Source organism: Hibiscus syriacus, unplaced genomic scaffold (genome assembly GCF_006381635.1).
Source record: "Hibiscus syriacus cultivar Baekdansim isolate YM2019G1 unplaced genomic scaffold, ASM638163v2 tig00013285_pilon, whole genome shotgun sequence".
Lineage (NCBI taxonomy): Eukaryota > Viridiplantae > Streptophyta > Magnoliopsida > Malvales > Malvaceae > Hibiscus > Hibiscus syriacus.
Genome location: NW_024062299.1, coordinates 1,421,844 through 1,445,372, shown reverse-complemented (window position 1 = coordinate 1,445,372; position 23,529 = coordinate 1,421,844). Strand labels below are relative to the sequence as shown.

The following is a 23,529-nucleotide window of genomic DNA, read 5'->3' as shown; positions in this document are numbered from 1 at the left end:
AGAACTCTTAAGAAAGCTTTCAAATGCTTATAATTAAGCTTTGATTGTTGGATGATAAAACTCAAATACAAGTAGGGCATTTATAGGTTATAAGAAACAATCTAAACCACTCTTTAAAATAAGCACTAAATAATCTAAACCATTGAAATTAAAACATGAGAAAAATACTTAATTTTCACCAAACTAAATTGATGTAAGCAATGACATCAAAACTAAATTGATGTAAGCAATGACATCAAATTAATTTAGGTGTGAACTTATTTAGGCTAATATTGAATTTTCAACACTCCCCCTCAATGTTAGCCTCCATTCTTTGAATCACGCCATGCTGACGACGGAAATGTTCAAACTTTCTAACACTCAAGCTTTTTGTAAACAAGTCAGCAATTTGCTCATCTGTCTTGATTTGCCTCATCTCAATCTCTTCTTGCAAAACTTTTTCCCTAACAAAGTGATAATGTACTTCCACATGTTTAGTTCTTGTATGAAAGACAGGATTCTCCGCCAGCCGAATTGCCGATTAGTTGTCACAATACAACGAAATTGCATAATCTACTGGTTGATGTAGATTATTCATCAACTGTATCAACCATGTACTCTCTTGAGCTGCCATTGCTGCTGCTCGATACTCAGCTTCAGTGGTTGACAATGATACCGTTGGTTGTCTTTTGCTACACCAAGAAATTGTTCCGGAGCCAAGCTTAAACACATATCCAGTTGTTGATCTCCTGCATAATCAGCATCACAATAACCAACTAACTTGCAGTCTTCACCTTTCTTGTACAAAAGACCATAGTCAATTGTATTCTTCACATATCTCAGTATTCGTCGAACTGCTTCCAAATGAGGCTTCTTTGGATTTTGAATATACCGACTCATCACACCAACTGCATAAGAAATGTCAGGTCGAGTCAAGGTTAAGTAGATCAGACTACCTACCAATTGTCGATACATTGTTGCATCTTCCAAAACTTTTCCTTCATGTGCACACATTTTGATATTTGGTTCCATTGGCGTTGAAGTTGACTTGCATTCGAGCATTCCAAACCTCTTCAACAAATCTTTAGCATATTTCTGTTGACATAGAAATATTCCTTCGTGTGTACGATCAACCTCTAGACCAAGGAAGTGCTTAAGTTGTCCAAGTTCCTTCATCTGGAAACGAACTGATAAATTCTCCTTCGTCTAAAGAATTTCTTCCTCATCATCACCGGTTATGATTAAGTCATCCACGTACACTAGCACGATAGCTAGCTTACATTCATTGGCTTTGATAAACAAGCTAGAATCTGCAGGTGTTACTGAATAACCACTTTTCGTTAGAAATTCAGTAATCTTACCATACCACGCCCTAGGTGCTTGTTTCAATCCGTAAAGTGCTTTTCGCAGCTTACACACATATTCAGGATGATCTTGACTCTGAAAACCCATTGGTTGGGTCATGTAGATCTCTCGATCTAGTTCTCCATGAAGAAAAGTATTCTTCACATCCATCTGCCACAAGTTCCAGTCTTTGTTGACTGCAAGTGCAAGTAAGACTCGTACGGTTGTAAGTTTCGCCACTGGACTAAATGTTTCATCATAGTCTAGTCCATACTGTTGAGAGAAACCATGAGCTACCAATTGCGCTTTGTATCTCTCGATTGACCCATCTGGACGGCGCTTTATCTTGTAAACCCATTTGCAAGATATGAGTTTCACATCTTTTATCTTTGGTACAATATCCCAAGTTTTATTTTGCTGAAGTGCATCGATCTCTTCTTTCATAGCTGTCATCCACTCAGAACTCTTCGATGCTTCTTCGAACGTCTCAAGCTCTGTTGCTTCTTCAATTATGGATGCATTGGCATATTTGGGATTTGGCCTTCGTATTCTTGTTGACCTTCGGAGTTGAGATTGTGGAATTGATTCTTCTGTTTCACTAGGCCCACCTTCTTCGTTTGGTTGTTGATACACGCCAGTTTGCCAAGGATTCTGAGTCACTATTTGTTCGACATCATCGCCATTTGGATCTTTTGATTCATCTAAACTTGTTTGGAGTTAAACAACATGCTCCCCCATCTTTTGTTGTAGCTTGTCTCCAAATTCTCTCGAATCTGGTAACACCTCCTTCTCTGAGGACCACCAAGAAGATGCTTCATCAAATACCACATTTCGTGACGTGTAGCATCTTCCACTAATTGGATCACAACATTTCTACCCCTTTCTCTGGTTGTCATATCCCACAAAGATACATCTAACAGTTTTCTTGTCAAATTTGCTCCGTAAATGATCAGGAACAAACACATAACATACACAGCCAAATACTCGAAAGTAGCTAACTGTAGGTTTTATGTTCCATAGTTTCTCAAAGGGTGAAACAAATCCTAACCTTGGTTGAGGAAGTCTGTTGATCACAAAGGTTGCAGTCATCATTGCTTCAGCCCAAAACCTTCCAGGTACATTCTTTGCATGTAGCATACTTCGACAAATTTCTGCAATATGCCTGTTTTTTCTTTCCGCTACACTATTCTGTTGTGGCGTGTTGGCACAAGTGTACTGATGACGTATTCGGCATTCCCTTAGGTATTGAGAGAACTCGTTTGATCTATATTCTCCTCCGTTGTCTGTGCGCAAGCAACATATCTTCTTTCCCACTTCTCCTTCAGCGGAGTCTCTGAACTCTTTAAACTTTGAGAAAGTATCAGATTTTTCTTTCATAAAGAAAACCCACACATACCTGGAGAAGTCATCAATGAATGTTACCATGTACCGCATACCGCTAATTGATTATTGCTTCACCGGTCCGAACACATCAGAGTGAACCAACTCCAACGGTTCTTTTGCTTTAAACTTCGACTCGTCATATGGTAATTGGTGTGCTTTACCATAATGGCATCTCGCACAGACCGTGTCTGTTCTCACGTCTAGTTGAGGAAGCCCCTTAAGCATCGACTTTTTCACCATCACACTTAGCTTGGAATAGCTAACGTGACCTAACCGCATGTGCCATAGATCTGATGTCTCATTTTTCCTTGTCATGTCTACATATGAAGACTCTGCTGACATCACGTAAATTGATTCCAAACGTCGTCCCTCCATTGTTGGTGTTTCTGAGATTTTGACGTCACGATAAACCTTCATGTCTTGGGGACCAAATAAGACATAATGGCCTGATGATGTTAGTTGACCCACAGATAGCAAATTTTTCTTCATTCCTGGGACATGGTAAACATCTTGGAGTTGCACCTGGTTAGTATTATATCGAGGCGTAACTATTATCTTACCGATGTGAGTTATCGGTAACCTTGAGTTGTCAGCTGTCACCACCACACGACCTCCATTATACTCAGACAGGTTTTGCAACTTTTGTTTGTCACCTGTCATATGATTTGAGCAGCCAGAATCTACGATCCAATCATTCTTGTAGTCAATCCGTTCTGGAGTTGTTACCGTGAGAGCTAATTCTTCTTCCTCCGTAGCAAATAACGCTTAAGCATCCCAACCATCTTCACTATTCACCTTCGAACAAGAAGTAGCAGTATTACTTTCAACAGGCTTTTTCTTGGTCCAACAGTCTTTTGCCATGTGACCCATCTTCCCGCAGTTATAACACTTGCCATCGAACTTTCTACTATTACCGCGATTCTTGGATGCTCCCCCTAAATGAGGGCCTCCCTTTCCTTGGTAATTTTTCACCTTGTCACCATTCTTTTTAGATCCACTGCCAGTATACCGCTGAAAAGTGCCTCTGCTTTTGCTGGTGTAGAGCGCTTCATCTTCACCCTTCAGCGAGACTCCTCCCATTTGCTTGGCCATGACTTCTTGACCTGCAAGCAAATTTTTGAACTCAACAAGCGATGGTTGTGTCGGCCATCCCTGTACAGCGGTAATAAACCCTCGATATTAGGGTCTCAAACCATAGACAATTATTCTTTTTATCCTGGCTTCCCCAATAGCAGCTGTCGGATCTAATTCTGAAATTTTGCGACATATCGACTTCACCTTGTGAAAGTATTGGGCAACCGCAATGTCGCGTTGCGCCATTGATAGAAGTTCATTCTCGAGAAGTTGTAATTTTGTATCGTTCCTCTTCGAAAAGAGTGTAACAAAAGTGTCCCATGTTTTCTTTGGTGTTTTAGCATCCCGAATGTGCTCTAATATTTCTTCTTCAATTGTGGTCTTTAAAGCAAACATTGTTTTGCCTGCTTTAATTTTTCACTTTCGCAATATTCCATTGACATCTTCTGTCGTCGGTTATGTAACTTCACCACCACCGACAACCTCCCAAAGGTCTTGACCTTGTAAGTATGACTCCATACATGTTGCCCACGTGTTGTAGTTTTTGTTGTTGAGCTTCTTGATCCCTCCAATTACTTGAAGATCACCCATCTTAACGGCAAGGCTTTGACTACACCGAATAAGCTTGAGTAACAAACGTGCAGAGTACTAAATTACTCTAAACACAAAGAAGCTCCACAAGGTTTGTAATAACCCCGACAATAACTCAAGAAATATTTTCTGATGTGGAAGATCGGTTAAAAACTGTAGCCACAGAGCATACTCAGAATTTCAAGAGACCTTAAAAACGTGGCTCGGATACCAATTGTTGAATCAAAATAGAGTAAAAACTCTAATTGATCGAGAAGAAGAAAAAACTTTTTAGAATAATCTCACAAAATTGCAAAAGGGAAGAACTCTTAAGAAAGCTTTCAAATGCTTATAATTAAGCTTTGATTGTTGGATGATAAAACTCAAATACAAGTAGGGTATTTATAGGTTACAAGAAACAATCTAAACCACTCTTTAAACTAAATAATCTAAACCATTGAAATTAAGACATGAGAAAAATACTTAATTTTCACCAAACTAAATTGATGTAAGCAATGACATCAAAACTAAATTGATGTAAGCAATGACATCAAAACTAAATTAATTATGCATATCTCCACAGTTTTCATAACTCTGTTAGTAATACTACTTTCAATGCTTAGCCCCGCCACTAAAGCTCAGCAGCCTAATTATCTCAACCACGTCCACCACTTTCACCATAAACAGTAGCACTTACCGAGCCAGTCATGATGTCGTCTTATCTTCGCTTTCGTCCAATGGCACCAGTGAAACCAGTTTCAACAACACAACCGAAGGCATCAGCCCTAACATGGAGTATGTCCTTTTCCTCTGCCAAGGGGATATTTCAATTGGCGTTTTCCAAGCATGTGTAATCATTGCCTCCAACAACATTTCTCAACATTGTCCAGTTGAACTATCGGCGGTGATTTGGTACGATGAGTGCCTCCTATGATACTCAAATTGAAATATATTTTCATCTCTGGCCGAAGAGCCTGAATTTTCCACGTATAGCAATGTTACACAAGAAGACCGTTTAAACCAGCTAGCGACGGCTCTAGTGGTTATGAATGTTACAGTAACCCGGGCGGTAAATGCACAATCGGGGTCTAAAAAAATGCTTCTGAAGAAGCACAATTTTCAAGTTCTCCAACAGTGTACACCCTTGTCCAGTGTACACCTGAATTATCAAGCGCGGACTGCAGTAGATGTATGCGAGGAGCAATAGCAAATCTTTCAGCTTGTTGCGACGGAAAGCAAGAGGGGAGAGTGTTGAAGCCTAGCTGCACCGTCAGATTTGATGTTCACCGGTTCTATGATCAAACAGCGGTTGCGACTTCACCTCCTCCAGCTCAAGGTTTATCCTCACAGATCATTGATAAATTTTGATTATTTCCCTTTATGATATTCGTGCCATTATGATGAACCGAGTTGAGAATATTTGATTATGTCCTTATTTAATTAGAACAAGAGACAGGAAACAACTCAAACTGGATCGCAGTATTTGTTGCAAGCTCATCAGCCATTTTTGGGCTAGCTATGGTTTTTGTCTCTGGTTTCTTCATCTGGAGGAGGAGAAACAATCAAGGTATCCAATGGACTCATCTTTTTGGCTAGCCTTGCAAATTTATTTTTAATATATTCATATGCCCATGACATGTTGATTTTATTACAGAACATAGAGAGAACAGACGATGAGATCTATTACTTGACATGGTAGAGGGAAGAATTCCCAATGAGCACTCCACGGAAACTTTTAGTGGAGAAAATGTGGGGAACTCTCAGGAGTTTCCTTCTATTCAATTGGATACTTTACATGCAGCAAAAAATCACTTTTCTCATGAAAACAAGCTAGGAGAGGGCGGATTTGGTCCTGTATACAAGGTAGTTATGGCTAGGAATAGTTGTCTGAATTAGCTTTATAATTCATCTATGTGAAATTGCGAATCAAGTATGTCGATATTGTTGTGGAATTCGGGTTAATTTCCACCAATAATAACAAATTCACCTTGAAAACTATTATCTAGGTGACTAGTGTGAAAACGATTGTACTAAAAATCACCCCAAAGTAGATTCCCAAGAAAGAGGAGGAGTCACAATAGTCCCTATTAAAACCCACTTTCCTTAGACAAAACTACCAAGACAAGTAATTTTAATAGGACAATAATTAACAATAACTATACCCGACAATAGCTATTAAATAGACATAAAAGAGAACACCAAAATTTAACGAGGTTCGGCCAAAATTATACCTATGTCCTCGAACGCTACTAAAATAATATTTCACTAATAGAGGAAATATTACAAAGAGATAAAGAGTACAAATAGCCTTTAATAGTGAAAAAGACTTATATTTATGGGATGCTAAACTAAGGAGGATGAGGACTCTATTTATAACAAAGGAATTTCCCCTCCTCTTTATACACAACCAATGTGGGATTTTGCCAAAAAACCAACAAATCTCCACCTTGGAAAATTCCACACACATCTCTCAAAAATCTAATCTTCAGTAGTGTCTGCAAATTCATCTTTCAATTTGTAACAATATTGACCAAGTCTAAACAATGTTTAAACTTGACCGCAGTTACCACTTTTGTCAACATATCAGCAGGATTCTCAGTGGTCCGAATCTTTTGGATTATGACTCCACCTTCTTCTAGAATCTCTCATACAAAGTGATATCGAACATCGATGTGCTTCATCCTTGCATGGTAAACATGGTTCTTTACTAAATGAATAGCACTCTGACTGTCACAATGCACTTTGATGTGCTTCTGTTCCATTCCCAAATCACCAAGCAACCCTTGAAGCCAAATTGCCTCCTTCACAGTCTCTGTAACTGCCATATACTCTGCCTATATAGTAGACAAAGCCACTGTTGACTGTAAGGTGGACTTCCAACTGACTGGTGCATTTGCAAATATAAACACATAACCAGTAGTTGATCGACGCTTGTCAAAATCACCTGTATAGTCTGAATCACAATACCCAACTACACACTGACCATATTGTTTGTCCTGCTAAAAGACCAAACCAACATCTACGGTGTTCAGAATATACTGCAGAATCCATTTCACAGCTTGCCAATGCTCCTTTTCAGGATTATGCATATACCTGCTCACAACCCCAACTGCCTGTGAAATATCGAGTCTAGTACACACCATTACATACATCAAGCTACCAACAACAGTTGCATACGGAACCTTTGACATGTATTCCCGTTCTGCATCATCCTTAGGTGACATGGATGCACCGAGCTTGAAATGAGGAGCAAGAGGTGTACTAACTGGTTTTGACTTCTCATTCATACCAAAATGTTTTAGTACCTTCCTCAGATATTTTTTTTGAGACAAACAAAGCCTCCCCAATTTCTTATCCCTTGATATCTCCATGCCTAGAATCTTCTTCACTTCACCAAGATCCTTCATCTCAAACTCCCCGTTCAATTGAGTCTTTAGTTTCACAATTTCTGTTTGACTCTTGGAAGCTATCAGTATATCATCAACATAAAGAAGAAGATATATATAGGATCCGTCTTGTAGCTTGCGTAAATACACACAATGATCATATTTGCTTCTTGTGTACTTCTGCCCTATCATAAACTTGTCAAATCGCTTGTACCACTGCCTTGGAGATTGCTTCAAACCGTACATTGATTTTTCTAATTTGCACACCATCTTTTCTTTTTCAGCAACTTTGAATACATCTGGCTGAGTCATGTAGATATCCTCATCCAAGTCTCCATGTAAAAATGTAGTTTTTACATCCATCTGAACTAGTTCCAAATCCAAATGCGCTACCAAAGCCAACAAAATTCTGATGGAGGAATGTTTTACAACTGGAGAAAATACTTCATTATAATCAACTCCCTCCATTTGCGCGTAGCCTTTAGCCACCAATCTTGTTTTGTAGCGGATGCTATTCTTGTCAGGAAATCCATATTTCTTTGCATATACCCACTTGCACCCAATTGCCTTCTTTCCCTTCGGAAGACTAGCTAGTTTCCATGTCTGATTCTTTTGAAGGGGTTGTATTTCTTCATTCATGGTGATCCTCCACTTTTTATGTTCTGAACTTTGGACGGCTTCATTAAAAGTGTCAGGAACGTCATCAATTGTAATTGGTGATGCAAAAGAGACCATATCAGCATAACGAACAGGTTGTCTAATGGTCCTCTTTCCCTTTCTGAGTGCAATTGATTCATGTTGTTGTGGAGGTTCTTGGGTCTGAACCTCTTCTTCATCTGACTCTTCTTCTACCATAGTAGAGTCAACATTAGTTTCTTTACTGGCTGGGACAATTTTGCTTCCTTCAAACTCTACCTGTTTGGGAGTTCCATCTGTCTGCTCCAATTTTTCTGAAGTCGCCTTTCTCAACATGGTAGATTCATCAAAGGTAACATACCTGATGAAGATTATTTTCTTTGTTTCTGGACACCAAAGACGATAGCCTTTCACACCAGAGGTGATCCCCATAAAGATCGACTTCTTTGCTCTTGGATCCAGCTTTGACTCCTTAACATGGTAGTATACCGTGTAACCAAGCACATGTAAGGAATCATAATCTGTAGCAGGTTCTCCAAACCATTTCTCTAATGGTGTTTTACCACCAATAGCAGTCGATGGTAAGCGGTTGACAAGGTGACAAGCATAGACCAAAGCCTTAGCCCAAAATTCTTTGCCTAACCCAACATTAGACAACATACACCGAACCTTCTCCACTAATGTTCGGTTCATACGCTCTGCCACCCCATTCTATTGTGGTGTAGATCTGACAGTGAAATGTCTGACAATACCTTCTTCTTCACAGACTTTCATAAATGGATCATTTTTGTACTCTCCACCATTATCTGTACGGAGACATTTGATTTTTCTGCCTGTTTGAGTCTCCACCATCTTTTTCCATTTAAGGAAAAATCCTAGCATCTCATCCTTTGTCTTCATTGTATACACTCAAACTCTTCGGGAAAAATCATCAACAAATATGACATAATAGTGCGTTCCTCCCAATGAAGTTGTCTTGAAAGGCCCCTATACATCTGAATGAACATAATCCAAAATACCTTTAGTATCATGGATTGTTGTTCCAAATTTCACCCTCGTCTTATTCCCTTTGATGCAATGCTCACAAAAAACTAATTTGCAAGCCCGAGCACCCTTCAATAATCCTTGATCTATCAGCAATTTCAAGGATTTTTCACCAACATGCCCCAAGCGCATATGCCATAACCTGATTGCTTCTGACTCCTGTTCATTAGTAGAAGCTGTCACTGCTGTTGTCCCAACAATTGTACTACCCAGAAAGTAATACACATTGTTTATTTTCTGGATTCCCTTCATTATCACCAGTGCACCAGAGATAATCCTCATAATCCCATCTTTTGCCCTCACTTCTAAACCTTTTGACTCTAAGGTTCCCACAGAGATGAGATTTCTCATTAAATCTGGTACATAATGGACACCTGTTAAGGTTCTGATTGATCCATCCTGATTCCTCAAGCGAATTGAACCAATCCCAAGTGTGTCAAGATATTTGCTGTGTAGACAATTCCACCTTTTAGTTCTTTAAAATCAAAGAACCATTCTCTATTGGGGGTCATATGGTGGCTATAAGCTGAATCTAACAACCATGAACTGGAACAGCTGATTGATGGCATAGCAGTGAATGCGAAATCTGAATCTGCATCACCAAACTCGACCACATTTGATTCTGAGATAGCCTTTCCCCTTTCAGGTTTGCCTTTATTCTTTAGCCTGGGACATTCTTTCTTCCAGTGCCCTTTTTCTCGACAAAAGACACATTCATCTTTGCTCAATCTGGACTTTGACTTCGATCTCTCTCTCCTTCCTTTATTCTGACTCTTCAAACATCCTCTAACAAAAAGAGCTTCTGCTTCGACACTTGTGTTTTCTTGTTTGTCTTTCTTTCTCAATTCATAACTATACAAGGCAGCATTTACTTCACTGAGAGACACATAAACCTTCCCATGAAGTAGAGTAGTTTCAAGATACTCAAACTCGTCAGGAAATGATCCCATAAACATCAAAGCCAGATCTTCGTCTTCAAAAGTCACGTCCATATTCATCAGATCAGTCACCAGCATATTAAAGATAGTAATGTGATCATTCATAGTGGTACCTGGTACATAGTTGAAGCGAAACAATCTCTTTTTCATGTAGAGTTAGTTCTGACCGCTTTTCTTCAAAAATTTCTCCTCCAGTGCCTTCCACAATTTACTTGCAGAAGTTTCCTTAGAAAATGCATACTTCTGTTCTCTAGAAAGACACGATCGAATAGTACCACATGCCAATCTATTGATCCTCTTCCATTATTTCTCCTCAACATCATCTGGTTTCTCTCCTTCAATAGCAATGTCTAGACCCTGCTGAAATAGGGCATCTAAAACCTCACTTTTCCACATGCCGAAATGGCCGGTGCCATCAAAAATCTCCACTGCAAATCTAACATTTGTCACAACATTTCTTGCGGATGTTTTTGTGTCGTCTTCCATTTCTACTACAAACTCTATTTAATAGCTGTCAATGCGGAATGTCAATTATCCCAAGGAAATTTTTTCTGATGTGGAATATCAGCCTAAGTCGCAACCACAGAGCATACTAAAATAAACCAAGAGCGTTGATACCAATTATTGTGGAATTCGGGTTAATTTCTACCAATAATGACAAATTTACCTTGAAAACTATTATTTAGGTGACTAGTGTGAAAACGATTGTACTAAAAATCACCTCAAAGTAGATTCCCAAGAAGGAGGAAAGGTCACAATGGTCCCTCTTAAAACCCACTTTCCTTAGACAGAACTACCAAGATAAGTAATTTTAATAGGACAATAATTAACAACAACTATACCCGATAATAGCTATTAAATAGACATAAAAGAGAACACCAAAATTTAGCGAGGTTCGGCCAAAATTATGCCTATATCCTCGAACACTACTAAAATAATATTTCACTAATAGAGGAAATATACAAAGAGAGAAAGAGTACAAATAGCCTTTAATAGTGAAAAATGCTTATATTTGTGGGATGCTAAACTAAAGAGGAGGAGGCCTCTATTTATAACAAAAGAATTTCTCCTCCTCTTTATACACAACCAATGTGAGATATTGCCAAAAAACCAACAGAATTTTCGAATATTCCAAGTAAAGGAAAGAATTATTCCAGGGCACACTAGCAGATGGCAAAGAAATTGCAGTTAAAAGGCTCTCAAAAACTTGAGGTCAAGGGCTTGTTGAGTTCAAGAACGAAGTCATGTTAACCGCTAGATTACAGCATAGAAATCTTGTGAGGCTCTTAGGTTGTTGCTTAGAGAAAAACGAAAAGTTGCTTGTATATGAATTCATGCCCAATAGAAGCCTCGACCTCTTCCTATTCGGTTTGATCCTTTAACCTTTAACTAATAGATGACAAAAATAAATAAACAGAGTAATGACGTTGTAGTCATTTATTTTTCCCTTCTTTCTGCTTTTATATAAGATTCGAACTTTGCCGAGCAACAGGATTGGCAGAAACGATTCAACATTATAAAAGGAATTGCTCGAGGTATCATGTATCTACATGAAGATTCTCGTCTCAGAATCATACACAGAGACCTTTAAGCCAGCAATGTTCTACTCGATTATAAAATGAATCCGAAAATTTCAGACTTTGATATGGCGAGAATTTCGGTGAAGATAAAAATGAAGCAAATACCAAGAGAGTAGTTGGAACATAGCAAGTTCCTTGTATGGTCTAAAACAGTGGATACATGGCACCCGAATACGCTATGGGAAGACTCTTTTCCATCAAATCTGATGTTTTCAGCTTTGGAGTTCTCTTGTTAGAGATAATAAGTGGAAAAAGGAACAATGGTTTTAATCTCAGCAGTGAAAGCCTGCTAACTTTTGTATGTTGTTTTATCCCTACTTTCTTTTCAAATATACTGATCGTACTAATAATCTTAAGCCATGAATGTAGGCATGGAAACTATGGTGTAAAGATGAAGGAATGAAAGTAGTGGATCAGCTCCTTGTTCCGTCGTGTGTGGTTGCAGAGGTGCTTAGATATATTCATATCGGGTTATTGTGCGTGCAAGCAGACCTAGCAGACAGACCAACCATGTCATCTGTGATTGTCAAGTTAGCAAGCAATGACATGATGCTTCCTCGTCCAGCTGAACTGGCATCTTATGTTAGACGTGTTGTCGCAGAACCAACCGAATCCAGTTCAAATGATGGAATGCTTTCGATTACTGAGGTCACAATCTCAAATTTTTTGCCCCGTTGATTGGGCCATTGTCTTATGGATTCTAGCCTATCAAAAGTTATTAAAAATTCGATTTTTATACTTGTTACAAGTGAAGTACAACTAAATGTTAGAAATGTTGAAGAGGAATCCTATAGTATCGGTGGACATGTCCCTTGCTCATATGTGTTGTTGTCATTGCTCGTTCCGTCCGATCTCTGTCTGTAATAATTATGTGTCTTTCGCATGTACTACACATAAAATTTCCTTTTGAAAAAGATCAAAATGTTTTACTAAAGTTTTCAATAAGAGACTGTTATTGAAATTATGAGAATATTTTATTTATTATTTTCAATTGATTTTCAGTCATATTTAACTTTAGTTGGCAACATTCATTTCAAAGATTATACAAAACATTAATTCATCCACAACACGATCAAATTTTATTTTATTTTTGTTATATTAATAACCAACATTACGATTTATTTTACAGTATAACTATTAATTTCCAACACCTAAAACACGATAAATAGACCATTTATCCGCCACAAAAATCAAACACAGCATTGAAGTTTTGTTGGAAAAGTCTAATGTAATAGCTTAGAAAGAATAATACTAAATCAAGGCACCTTAGTGATTGGCTTATGCGTTAAAAGGTTACCATGAAAAATGATTCAAATGTTTTAAACCCTACGTATGCTTTTATAGCAAACTTGGTTGGCGTGTGTCCATCATATTGAAATGATGTGCTTTCGCAGTCTCGGACGTAATCATGTAGCCAGCTGCTACATTGGAAATTATTCATCTTTCCCAATCAAACCACTCAAAAATCAATTGGTTTGACTCAGATTTTTCTAAGGATCAGTGAACCTTCCTATGATTGAAACTTTAGCCCTTACTAAAACCACCCATGTCATAAATTCATAAATTTTTATAAATCAGTATCTTCACTTGTTTATGGTATTCCAAGCTAAAAGAAAGAAACTTGCTTCTTGGTAAGTGAAAAAAATGAGTGTGCTCGTAGCCTTGATAAACCTGTTGCTGTTAGTAATAGCCCTTGCTTTGCTTCCTGCTACTGAAGCTCAGCAGGCTACTTATCGCTTCCACAATTGTCCAAACACAACCACTTTCTCTGTAAACAGCACTTACGGAGGTAATCGCGGTAGCTTATTGGCTTCGCTGTCGTCAAACAGCACCCGTGGGAATGGTTTCTACAACACAACTGCTGGCAGGAATCCTGACACGGTATACGGTCTTTTCCTCTGCCGTGGGGACCTTTCTGCCGAAGCCTGCCAAGGGTGCGTCACCTTTGCTGCCACCGACATCTCCCGACGTTGTCCCGTAGAAATAATAGCGATTGCTTGGTACGACGAGTGCCTAATACGGTACTCGAACGTAAACATCTTTTCTGCCGAGGCCGAAGAACCTGCAATTATCTTGAGAAACACTCAGAATATTACTGACCAAGATCGATTCAACCAGCAAGTGGAAGCGATGATGAGTGAGACAGCAACCCTTGCCGCAAACACACCACCAGGTGCTAAAAAATTTGCCGCTAGAGCAACAGCGGCCAATTTATCAAGTATTCAAACACTGTACAGCCTGGGTCAGTGTACACCGGATTTGTCAAGCTCGGATTGCGATAGATGTCTGCGATTCGCAATAGGAAATCTTCCAAGAGGAAGCCAAGGAGGAAGAGTGCTGAGTCCTAGCTGCAACGTTAGATATGAAATTTACTCGTTCTATAATCAAACAGCAGTTGCACCTCCACCTTCTCCTCCAGCTCCAAGTATATCCTCACTTTCCATTCATAGGTTCTTTTTCATTCTTCAGGTTTATCCTTTTCGACCTTATAATATATAACCGCTGCATATTATAGTTTCAGGAGGGAACGGGAACGGCCAAAGATCATGGCCAATAATTGTCGCCATTGTTGTTCCAATTGCTGTCATCATTTTGATTTTCTTTCTGGCCTGTTGGGTGTTAAAGATGAGAAGAAAGAAGTACGATGCTATCAAGGCAGAAAATGGTATGTTATTAGCCATAACAATTTTATTTCCTTGTGTTTCACACACACAAAGAAATTGACACTCTTTGGTATTCGGTTATGCAGCAGGGTATGATATAACCACGGTAGAGGCATTGCAGTATGATTTTACCACAATTGAAACAGCAACAGATAATTTTTCAGACTCTAACAAGCTAGGCGAAGGTGGTTTTGGTGATGTTTACAAGGTATAGTTACTCTCACTTCTTACCCCCAAATCAAAATTTTAAATCAATCAATCTGATGTCAGATTTGACCCAACCTGTTTTTATCATAAAAAATTAATAATTTAAATTTAATTGGAAAATGATATAAACAAATAAAACGATGAAATATTGACTGTAGGAGAGTAAAATATAACCATTTCAATGTGTCAAAATATGTTAATCTATATTTCAATGTGTAAAATATAACCATTTCAAGTTTTGATGTTGTAATGGAATAAAATGAATTGAATGATCGTTTTAATTGAATTTTTATAGTATCTCGTTTGAATTAGTGGATCAATGAATCATATATGAATCATTATAATTAAAATAAAAGGGAGCAAAGTGCATTTATTGATTGAAGAGTGGTCTGTATATGCTCAGGGTGTCCTTCCTAACAAACAAGAAATAGCTGTGAAGAGGCTATCAAGAGGTTCAGGCCAAGGTGCAGAGGAATTTAAAAACGAGGTCGTGTTGGTAGCCAAGCTTCAACATAGAAATCTAGTGAGGCTAATTGGCTTTTGCCTGGAAAGAGAAGAAAAGATACTAATCTACGAATATGTGCCCAACAAGAGCCTGGACTACTTTGTTTTCGGTATTTTCTCACATACTTTGCCAAGACCTGAGAATTTCAAGAGACTGATTTTGTAAACACAAATGCTTGTTTTCGTTGTAGATCCTGCAAAACAAGGACAACTTGACTGGTCGAGACGATACAAGATAATAGGAGGGATTGCTCGTGGAATGCTTTATCTGCATGTGGATTCTCGGCTTCGAATCATCCACCGCGATCTCAAGGCCAGCAATATATTGTTAGACGGAGACATGAGCCCCAAGATATCAGATTTCGGCATGGCGAGGATTTTCGGTGTCGATCAAACTCAAGGAACCACCAGAAGAGTTGTCGGAACCTAGTAAGTTGTTGCATTGCACCCTAATGGTTGAATGGACCAACACCTTCATTACTCTGATATATGTTACTGGTTGGACAGCGGCTATATGGCTCCGGAATATGCGATGCAAGGACAATTCTCCGTGAAATCGGATGCATATAGCTTCGGTGTTTTAGTTCTGGAAATCATAAGTGGCCAAAGGAACAGTAATTTCTATCAAACAGATGGTGCTGAGGACCTCATTAACTACGTGAGTATTAATAAGTGTTTTGGCCTTGTGCGAGTATTAATAACTCACTCAACCTTGGGTGAACCAATGCAGGCTTGGAAGCTATGGAAGGATGAGAGACCCCTGGAATTGTTAAACCCTGTTCTTCGGGACAATTACGCGAGAAATGAAGTCATCAGATGTATTCAACTCGGTTATTGTGTGTTCAAGAAGATCCGGCCGATAGGCCGACGATGGCTACCGTTGTTCTCATGCTTAACAGTTACTCTGCCACACTACCAATGCCTAAAGAACCGGCATTTGTGCATCACAGTAGAACGGATGGGAGTATGCCATACAAAGGGCTTGAATCTACCAGTCAATCCATTCCATTGTCCATCAATGAAGTATCTATTACTGAATTGGACCCCCGGTAATGCGAGTTAAAGGATGCATCATCGTCCTTAACCTCAAGGTAGGTTCATAGCTATTGCCAATGTTGAATAAGCTTTCGTTTACCCAATGTACGATTATGATTTCTATCAGTAGCAGAATTTGTGTACTTTAACTAGCGGGCATTATACTGTTATTTATGCCCGTGATCTTGATGTTTTTAATGTTCTGCTTTTGAAAAAAAATTATTTTATGAATTCCTAAACCATATCACATGAAAATGCTACATCAATCAGTGTAAGAACTAAATTAAATAATTAACTTAACTTACCTGATTAAATATTTTAACATTTTCAAAGATACCATACCCAAATTACAAATTCACATGCTACTCTGAACTAGGGATCCACCATTTTTAATCACATGACATGTTTTACATGAAGTGTAAATAATTACCTAGGCATGTTTCAAGATTCTTGCTTTTTGCCATTTTTTCCCCCAACAAAACAGCTGTAAACCATGCTATGTGGGGAGACTTCCCATCAGCATCATTTCGTGCGCTCATTTCTTTTCCAAACCTATTTTCCAACATTTAATTACAATAAATATACAATACGGGTCCATTGAATCATACTTTATAAATGAATAATAATGAATTTGTATCAAATCTTATTTTACATTAAACTCATTAAACGATTTTAATAATTAAAGAGAGTATTCAGTAATCAAAGGAAATGTTATTTTTCTTAGAAGTATTGAGATTAAGCATTTACGTCTACGGGTGTATGTGCGTTATCAATAATTAAAAAGATTTTAAATTGATACTACCTTATAATCACCCTAGAATATTCAAAAAGAAAAAAATATCTCAATTTATATTAATTTTGAATTAGATAAGTTTTTTCTTCGCTTAATTAAGAATTTAATCTTGATAATTATAAAAAATTGAGATCAACCTAGCTTAGAATCTCTGACAAGTGTCGTAATTGTCAAATAAATAAACATAATTCTCAATTTAAATAAATAAAATAGAATAGAATAGTATAGAGAAATAGGGTCTATCCACAAGAACTAAGGAATTTATCAAATTTAATTGAATAAACTAAAACTAAATAAAAATAACAAATAAAAATAGATAATTGAAAGAGATAATGATAAGAAATAGTCTCTAGCTTCACTTTGACTCGACCCAAACCTTTTAACTTACTTTTCTCTCATGTGAATTAATCCCCAAAATCAATTCTTGAAAATTAATCTTTGTTTGGGTTTAACTTCGACTATCGATGTTAACACCAATATCTTCTTTTGTGTCGGAAAAGTTAGTGCTCGGATTATGCGTCTCAATGAAAATTGAATTCAATCTTGATTTTTCTTAGCGGACCATCGTTAAGAATTGATTCTAGTGACTAATCTCCTCCCAACAGTAATTCAAAACAAATTTTCAAACCAACGTCAACTTTTTGAATTGAAAGTGTAAAGAATTTAAAGATTAAGTCGTTTACCTAACTTGTTTGCCGAAAATCAAGAAAGAACTTTGAAGATGTGAAGCACATTCTCTATTCTCACAAAACGAATTGGAGTCGTTGCTTAGTTATCGGCTAAAAGAGGTTTAACCAAGCATGAATCAAATTATGTGTTAGCGGTGTGAAAAGAAAATAATGAAAGAAAAATAAAAAAATGAAAGAAAAATAAAACTTTAATAAATAGCCAAGGGAATATAAATTTTAATATGAGTTCAAAGTTTGAACTTAAGGGATATTTATAACCCGAAAGTTCTAAGTAAATAAAATAACTAATTCATAATCAAACTAAACATTCTAATAAGAGTTCTAATAAAATAACTAATTCCTAAATAAAATAATCAAACTAAAAATCCTAAATCTAAAAGGTTTATCACAAAAGACAAAAATAAATATTTAAGTCTTGTACTTGTTGAATTCTGTTTTATCTTATGGATAACCTAATCGGGTCGAGTGTTTTTTTTAAATTTTGGGTTCGGGTTGGGTTTGGCTTTATGGTGAAAAATACCTAACCCGACAAAAAAATAATTTTACCTTATATATTTAGGAATAAAATAATAATACATCTCTATATATTTTTTTTTCAATTAAATCACTATTTTATTAAATAAAATAATATTTTTATTATTATTTCGGGTCAGGTCGGGTTCGGATTTTATTTCAAAAAGTCGGGTCGGTGGAAGGTATATATTATGCGGGTCGGATTTCAGGTGGAGGAGTTATTGTTCTCGGGTCGAGTCAGGTGGAACAAAATTCCGATCCAACTCAACCTATGCCCATCCCTAAATATCCTTTATGAATTATTAAGACAAGAGACCAGAATCCTACAAGGTTGTCACTGCAACTTAGGGTTCGTTTGTTTCATTGAAAATAATTTCCGAAAAATGAAATCTAGAAAATGAATTACATTTCTAGAAAATATTTTCCAGTGTTTGGTTATTAAATTGTAAAATGTTTTACATTGTTTGGTCAATTTTTCTGAAAACAAATTTCAGAATCTGTTTTTAATAAAGAAACATACATATTCGATATTTTTTTATTCTTTACCTTTTAGTTTTATTAAGTTCATTTTTTTATATAATTATATTTTATAAAACTTTGTATTTTTATAAGTCCGTCAAACTAAATTTTTAGATAATATTAATAATTTATGTTGATTATGTTATAAATACACTATTTTAAGTTTAAAATCTTTATAATGCTTATGCATTAATATTTTTAGAAATGAATTTCAATAATATTACGTAGCTTTATTTTCTATAATATTAATAATTTATTAAAAATATATTATAAAAATTTATAAATATTATGTAGGTTTAATTGATATAATCTTAATAGTACATCGCATGAAAACAACAATAGTACTAACATTATAATAATAATAATAATGTCAAAATATATAATTAAAGGGTTTATCACAGATTTAAGACAGTTTAGGACAGAAGTCACAGAACATTTGTAAACCTAATCCCTTCCTTGAATCCAGTTGATGGTCAGTACTCTCCAGCCAAAACCAGAACAAAGGATTGATGGTAAAGAGGAGATGTTTCAAACAAGCAAAAGCAGAAATTAACTATTTACAAAAAAAAAAATATGTATCATAGCTTCTTCTTCTTCTTTTCACAGGTTATTAAACAATTCATATGCTAAATAAGGTTATTGTCTTTCGATGCAGTTTTGCAAGAATGTATAGCCAGTATCATGTCCCTGCATTGGAGCAGTAGCCAGTAAGAACGTATAATCTACAGTCAAGTCAAATCATTTAGATTCATTAAATATACTGGAGCAGACATGTAAAAAAAGTGTGTTATTAATTTGATTCATTTGGGGAGGGGGCGGACTTATACCCTAACTGGAAAGGACAACAATATTCTTAAAAACCAGCCATAGGACCTGCCTCGAAGAAGCTTTTCAAACAATAGGATGCCAAATCCATGGTCCCTTTTTCTTTTTCCCTAAAAAATTACATATAACTAACAGATACCTTTTTGCAACATACATATAAAGTTCTTCAAAATATATGGAACAACTCAGATGCAAAAGAGAGGAGATCATATTCCTACTTACCAGTTTCTTCCTTCAAAGCAAAACACTACTGATCATTCCACATAGGAAGAGTCTCAAGCCATAAATCATTTAATGAATAAAGACAAGAGATTGTGATCCTCACACACCCAAAAAATATGGATGAAATTCAGTGATCTAATGCAAAGAACTGACTCAGAATTCCCATAACAGGGAATGGAGGATATCAATAAGAACCAGATTCTTTTGCTATCTATATGGATGAAATGCAGTAATCCAATGCAAACTTTTTAACAATGTTAAATCTATATAGAGAAAGATACTACTATTCAGTTCCATTGCAACAGATACAATCAGCTTCTAGAATCACCTAGCATTCTCCACTAGGAAAAGTAAAAAGAGAATCCATTTTTCAAATTGTTTCCTAAATCTGTGATAAGTACTACAAATCAATTTGAACATATAACCGCAATAACTACAAATCACCTACCAGGCTGTTCTGATTTCTGACTGTACTTGTGGTAACCAGATTGGAGGATAGTAACATAAATGACTACCTTAACTATTCAAATTCTAAATTTCCACTAGTTACTGGTGTTTAAAGGTTCAGTGTCATATCTATATTCCAAAATATGTTGTGTAACTAACATATTATAATGCAACAAGTAGAGAAAGTGTGGTTTTACTGTTGGCTGGTGGAGATTCCAGTTTCCTCTCTAGAAAATAGCACTTCAAACACCAAGGTCATTAGGCGCATCATTTCATATCATCAATATTCATGAAAACAATAGATCAAGCTATTCTCAAACGCATTACTAAATGAATACGCTATGACTTCAGACATTTCTACATATTCACCCTTAGTTGCAACTAGTTCAAAGCAAATAAAAAACAAAAGGAAAAGCTAGGTTGAAGAATCAAATTATGAAACCGAAAAAACTAACAAACTCTATTCGACTCTAAATTTAGACGCAAACATCTTTTAAGTAGCACTAACTACAACCTAACTCCCCAAAATCGATGAATCAAACCAAATAGCACAAAAGCCCAGCTGTTTCAATCCAAAAACCAATACATTGAAGATAAAAATCATTGTGCTCTTGACCTGATTTTTCAAATTTAAAAAGGAAAGCGGGGAACTAAAAGATAAATTTGGCAAAAGTAGTGATTGATGTACTCTAGGATTTTGTTTTTCTCAATAATCAGAAGATTGGATCACATTTCTCAGGTAACTGAGAGATAAATCTGACAATGTAATTCAACCTTCCTAGAAATCCTCGTACTTCTTTTTGTGTTCTAGGTGGTGGTAATTCTAGGATTGCTTTGACTTTATCGGGATCAATTTCTATCCCTTTTTCACTGACTATGAACCCCAATAACTTCCCTGAAGTAGCTCCAAAAGTGCGTTTGGCTGGGTTAAGTTTGAGCTCATTTTTTCTCAATCTTAGAAACAACTTTTTTAAGATCGCCACATGTTCTTCTTCAGTTTGTGACTTGGAAATCATATCATCCATGTATACTTCTATCTCTTTATGTATCATATCGTGGAACAAGGTAATCATGGTTCGTTGATACGTTGCCCTCGTATTCTTTAGTCCAAAAGGCATCATCTAGTAACTGAATGTGCCCCACATTGTCACAAACGTTGTCATTTCAATGTCTTCGGGGTCCAACTTGATTTGGTTGTACCTTGAGAAGCCATCCATGAATGAGAAAAGAGCATGTCCAGTTGTATTGTCAACCAGGGTATCAATGTGTGAGAGCGGGAAATTATCTTTGAAATTTGCTCAGTCAAGATCTATGTAGTCAACACACATCCGAACCTTGCTATCTTTCTTTGGATCTGGTACTATGTTTGCTACCCATTCAGGGTATCTTACTACCTGTAAAAAAACTATCATCAAACTACTTCTTCACCTCTTCCTTTATTTTTAACAGCATATCTGGCCTTATCATTCGAAGCTTTTACTACACAAGCTTGCATTCTGGCTTTATTGGTAACTTGTATACCACAATGTCAGTGTCTAACTCTGACATGTCCTAATAAGACCAGGCAAACACATTTTTGCACTCCTATAGAATGTTTAAGAGATCCGATCTTGTTTTTTATGAGAGCGACGTGTCGATCTTGACCTTCTTTCTATCCTCATTGTCCCCAAATTTATATTTTCAATTTCTCTTTATAGGGTACAATTTGCTTATTTTATTGTTCTATCATTCTCATAAATTCAGGGTTCAACTCACATTCCTCATCATCCTTATAACCCTTAGATTCTTCTAGACACATGTCATTTTCAAAATCAATTTATGGTTCGAAAAATATCATTACTCTCGAACAGTTGATATATGAGGACCTATGAATGGAAAAAGAGTATATTCAGTTATGGACAAGAATTTTCTTTTATATTTACCAAAAGAATAAATATAATAAAGAATAAAGAATTAAAGAATTAAATGAGATATTATATTCGGGTCAAAAGGAGACAGGTTTGTTATTATGCATTACTTTGAAGAGTGCTTATAGAATATGGGGAGTTCTTCAACAGTGTAACTGTCCAAAATGTAACCAGGAGGACATGAGTGAATCGACGTTAATGATCATTCTTCAGTAGAATCATTTGTGATGACATTGATGCTCAGGCTTCCCATCAAATCATCAATCACTTCTTCTTCTTCATCATCCCACGGTTGCTTCAATGTGTCAGTGACAAATCCTCTAGATACAAAAGTCTTAGAGAATGGTGGTATGACCATAGGTCCCCAACAACATCTTCTTCTTGTACCCCTGCCTTTTCCTTTCCCTAAGGTTTCGTGCATCATTAACTTTGTCATGATAGGTTGGCCTATATCCGATGCCAAAATAATTTCTCTTGGGAACTGGGCTAACCCTTCTATGATGTCTTGCAGTTTCTTGTCCAAGCATTTCCCAACTTTTTCTCATCGAGCTAGCATCTATTTTAGTTGCATTTTCGAGTTCTTTGAAAGTTGAGGAGTGTAAATTCTTTTGCTTTCGGGAATGAAAGTGGAATTGACGAATTCCAAAGACCGGAATGACGACTCTAATACATTTTCATCTACCCCTACATATGGTGCATCAGTAGTGATAGAAGGAATAATATCTTCTTCTGCCTTGATGGTCATTAAAGTTCCATTGGTAATGAACCTCAACTTTTGGTGAAAGAAAGAAGGAACTGCCCTAGCCATGTGAATCCACGACCTTCCCAGTAAGAAATTATAACTCAGATGGATTTCCATGACAACAAAATCCACCTCAAATTTTGTAGGGCCAACTTTGAGAGGTATTATTAATTTCCCCATTATTTTTCACTCTATTCCATCAAATTCTCTCACGACGTTACCACAAACCTTCATTTGGGTGGTGTTAATTGGAAGTGTATTTAGTGTGGCAAATGACATGAAATTCAGGGCTGACTCATTGTCAATTAACACTCCAGAGATGATAACTCCTTTGCAGTGAGCAATAATATGTAATGCCTTACATATTCCTTTACCCTCTTCGGGTATATCATCATCAAAGAAATAGATGAAGTTATCTGCATTAATGTGATTTACCATCCTGTCCACACGCTCCACCGATATGTCATTTCCCATAAAAGTTTCATTCAAAACCTTTATTAGTGTATTTCGATGCACATCAAAGTGTAAC

The 23,529-nt window shown here is 36.7% G+C and overlaps 1 protein-coding gene and 1 pseudogene across 1 annotated transcript; both read left to right on the top strand.

The window, feature by feature from the left end:
• The first annotated feature begins 5,113 nt into the window (after positions 1 to 5,113).
• On the top strand, positions 5,114 to 12,670 carry LOC120206087 (annotated as a pseudogene).
• An 852-nt stretch (positions 12,671 to 13,522) lies between these two features.
• On the top strand, positions 13,523 to 16,495 carry LOC120206084 (cysteine-rich receptor-like protein kinase 10). Its single transcript, XM_039205835.1, is given in 8 exon segments — positions 13,523 to 14,359; positions 14,450 to 14,599; positions 14,684 to 14,805; positions 15,208 to 15,418; positions 15,500 to 15,737; positions 15,816 to 15,966; positions 16,039 to 16,138; positions 16,141 to 16,495. Coding segments are annotated over 8 exon segments (1,974 nt in total). The 5' UTR covers positions 13,523 to 13,578; the 3' UTR covers positions 16,362 to 16,495.
• Positions 16,496 to 23,529: the final 7,034 nt, after the last annotated feature.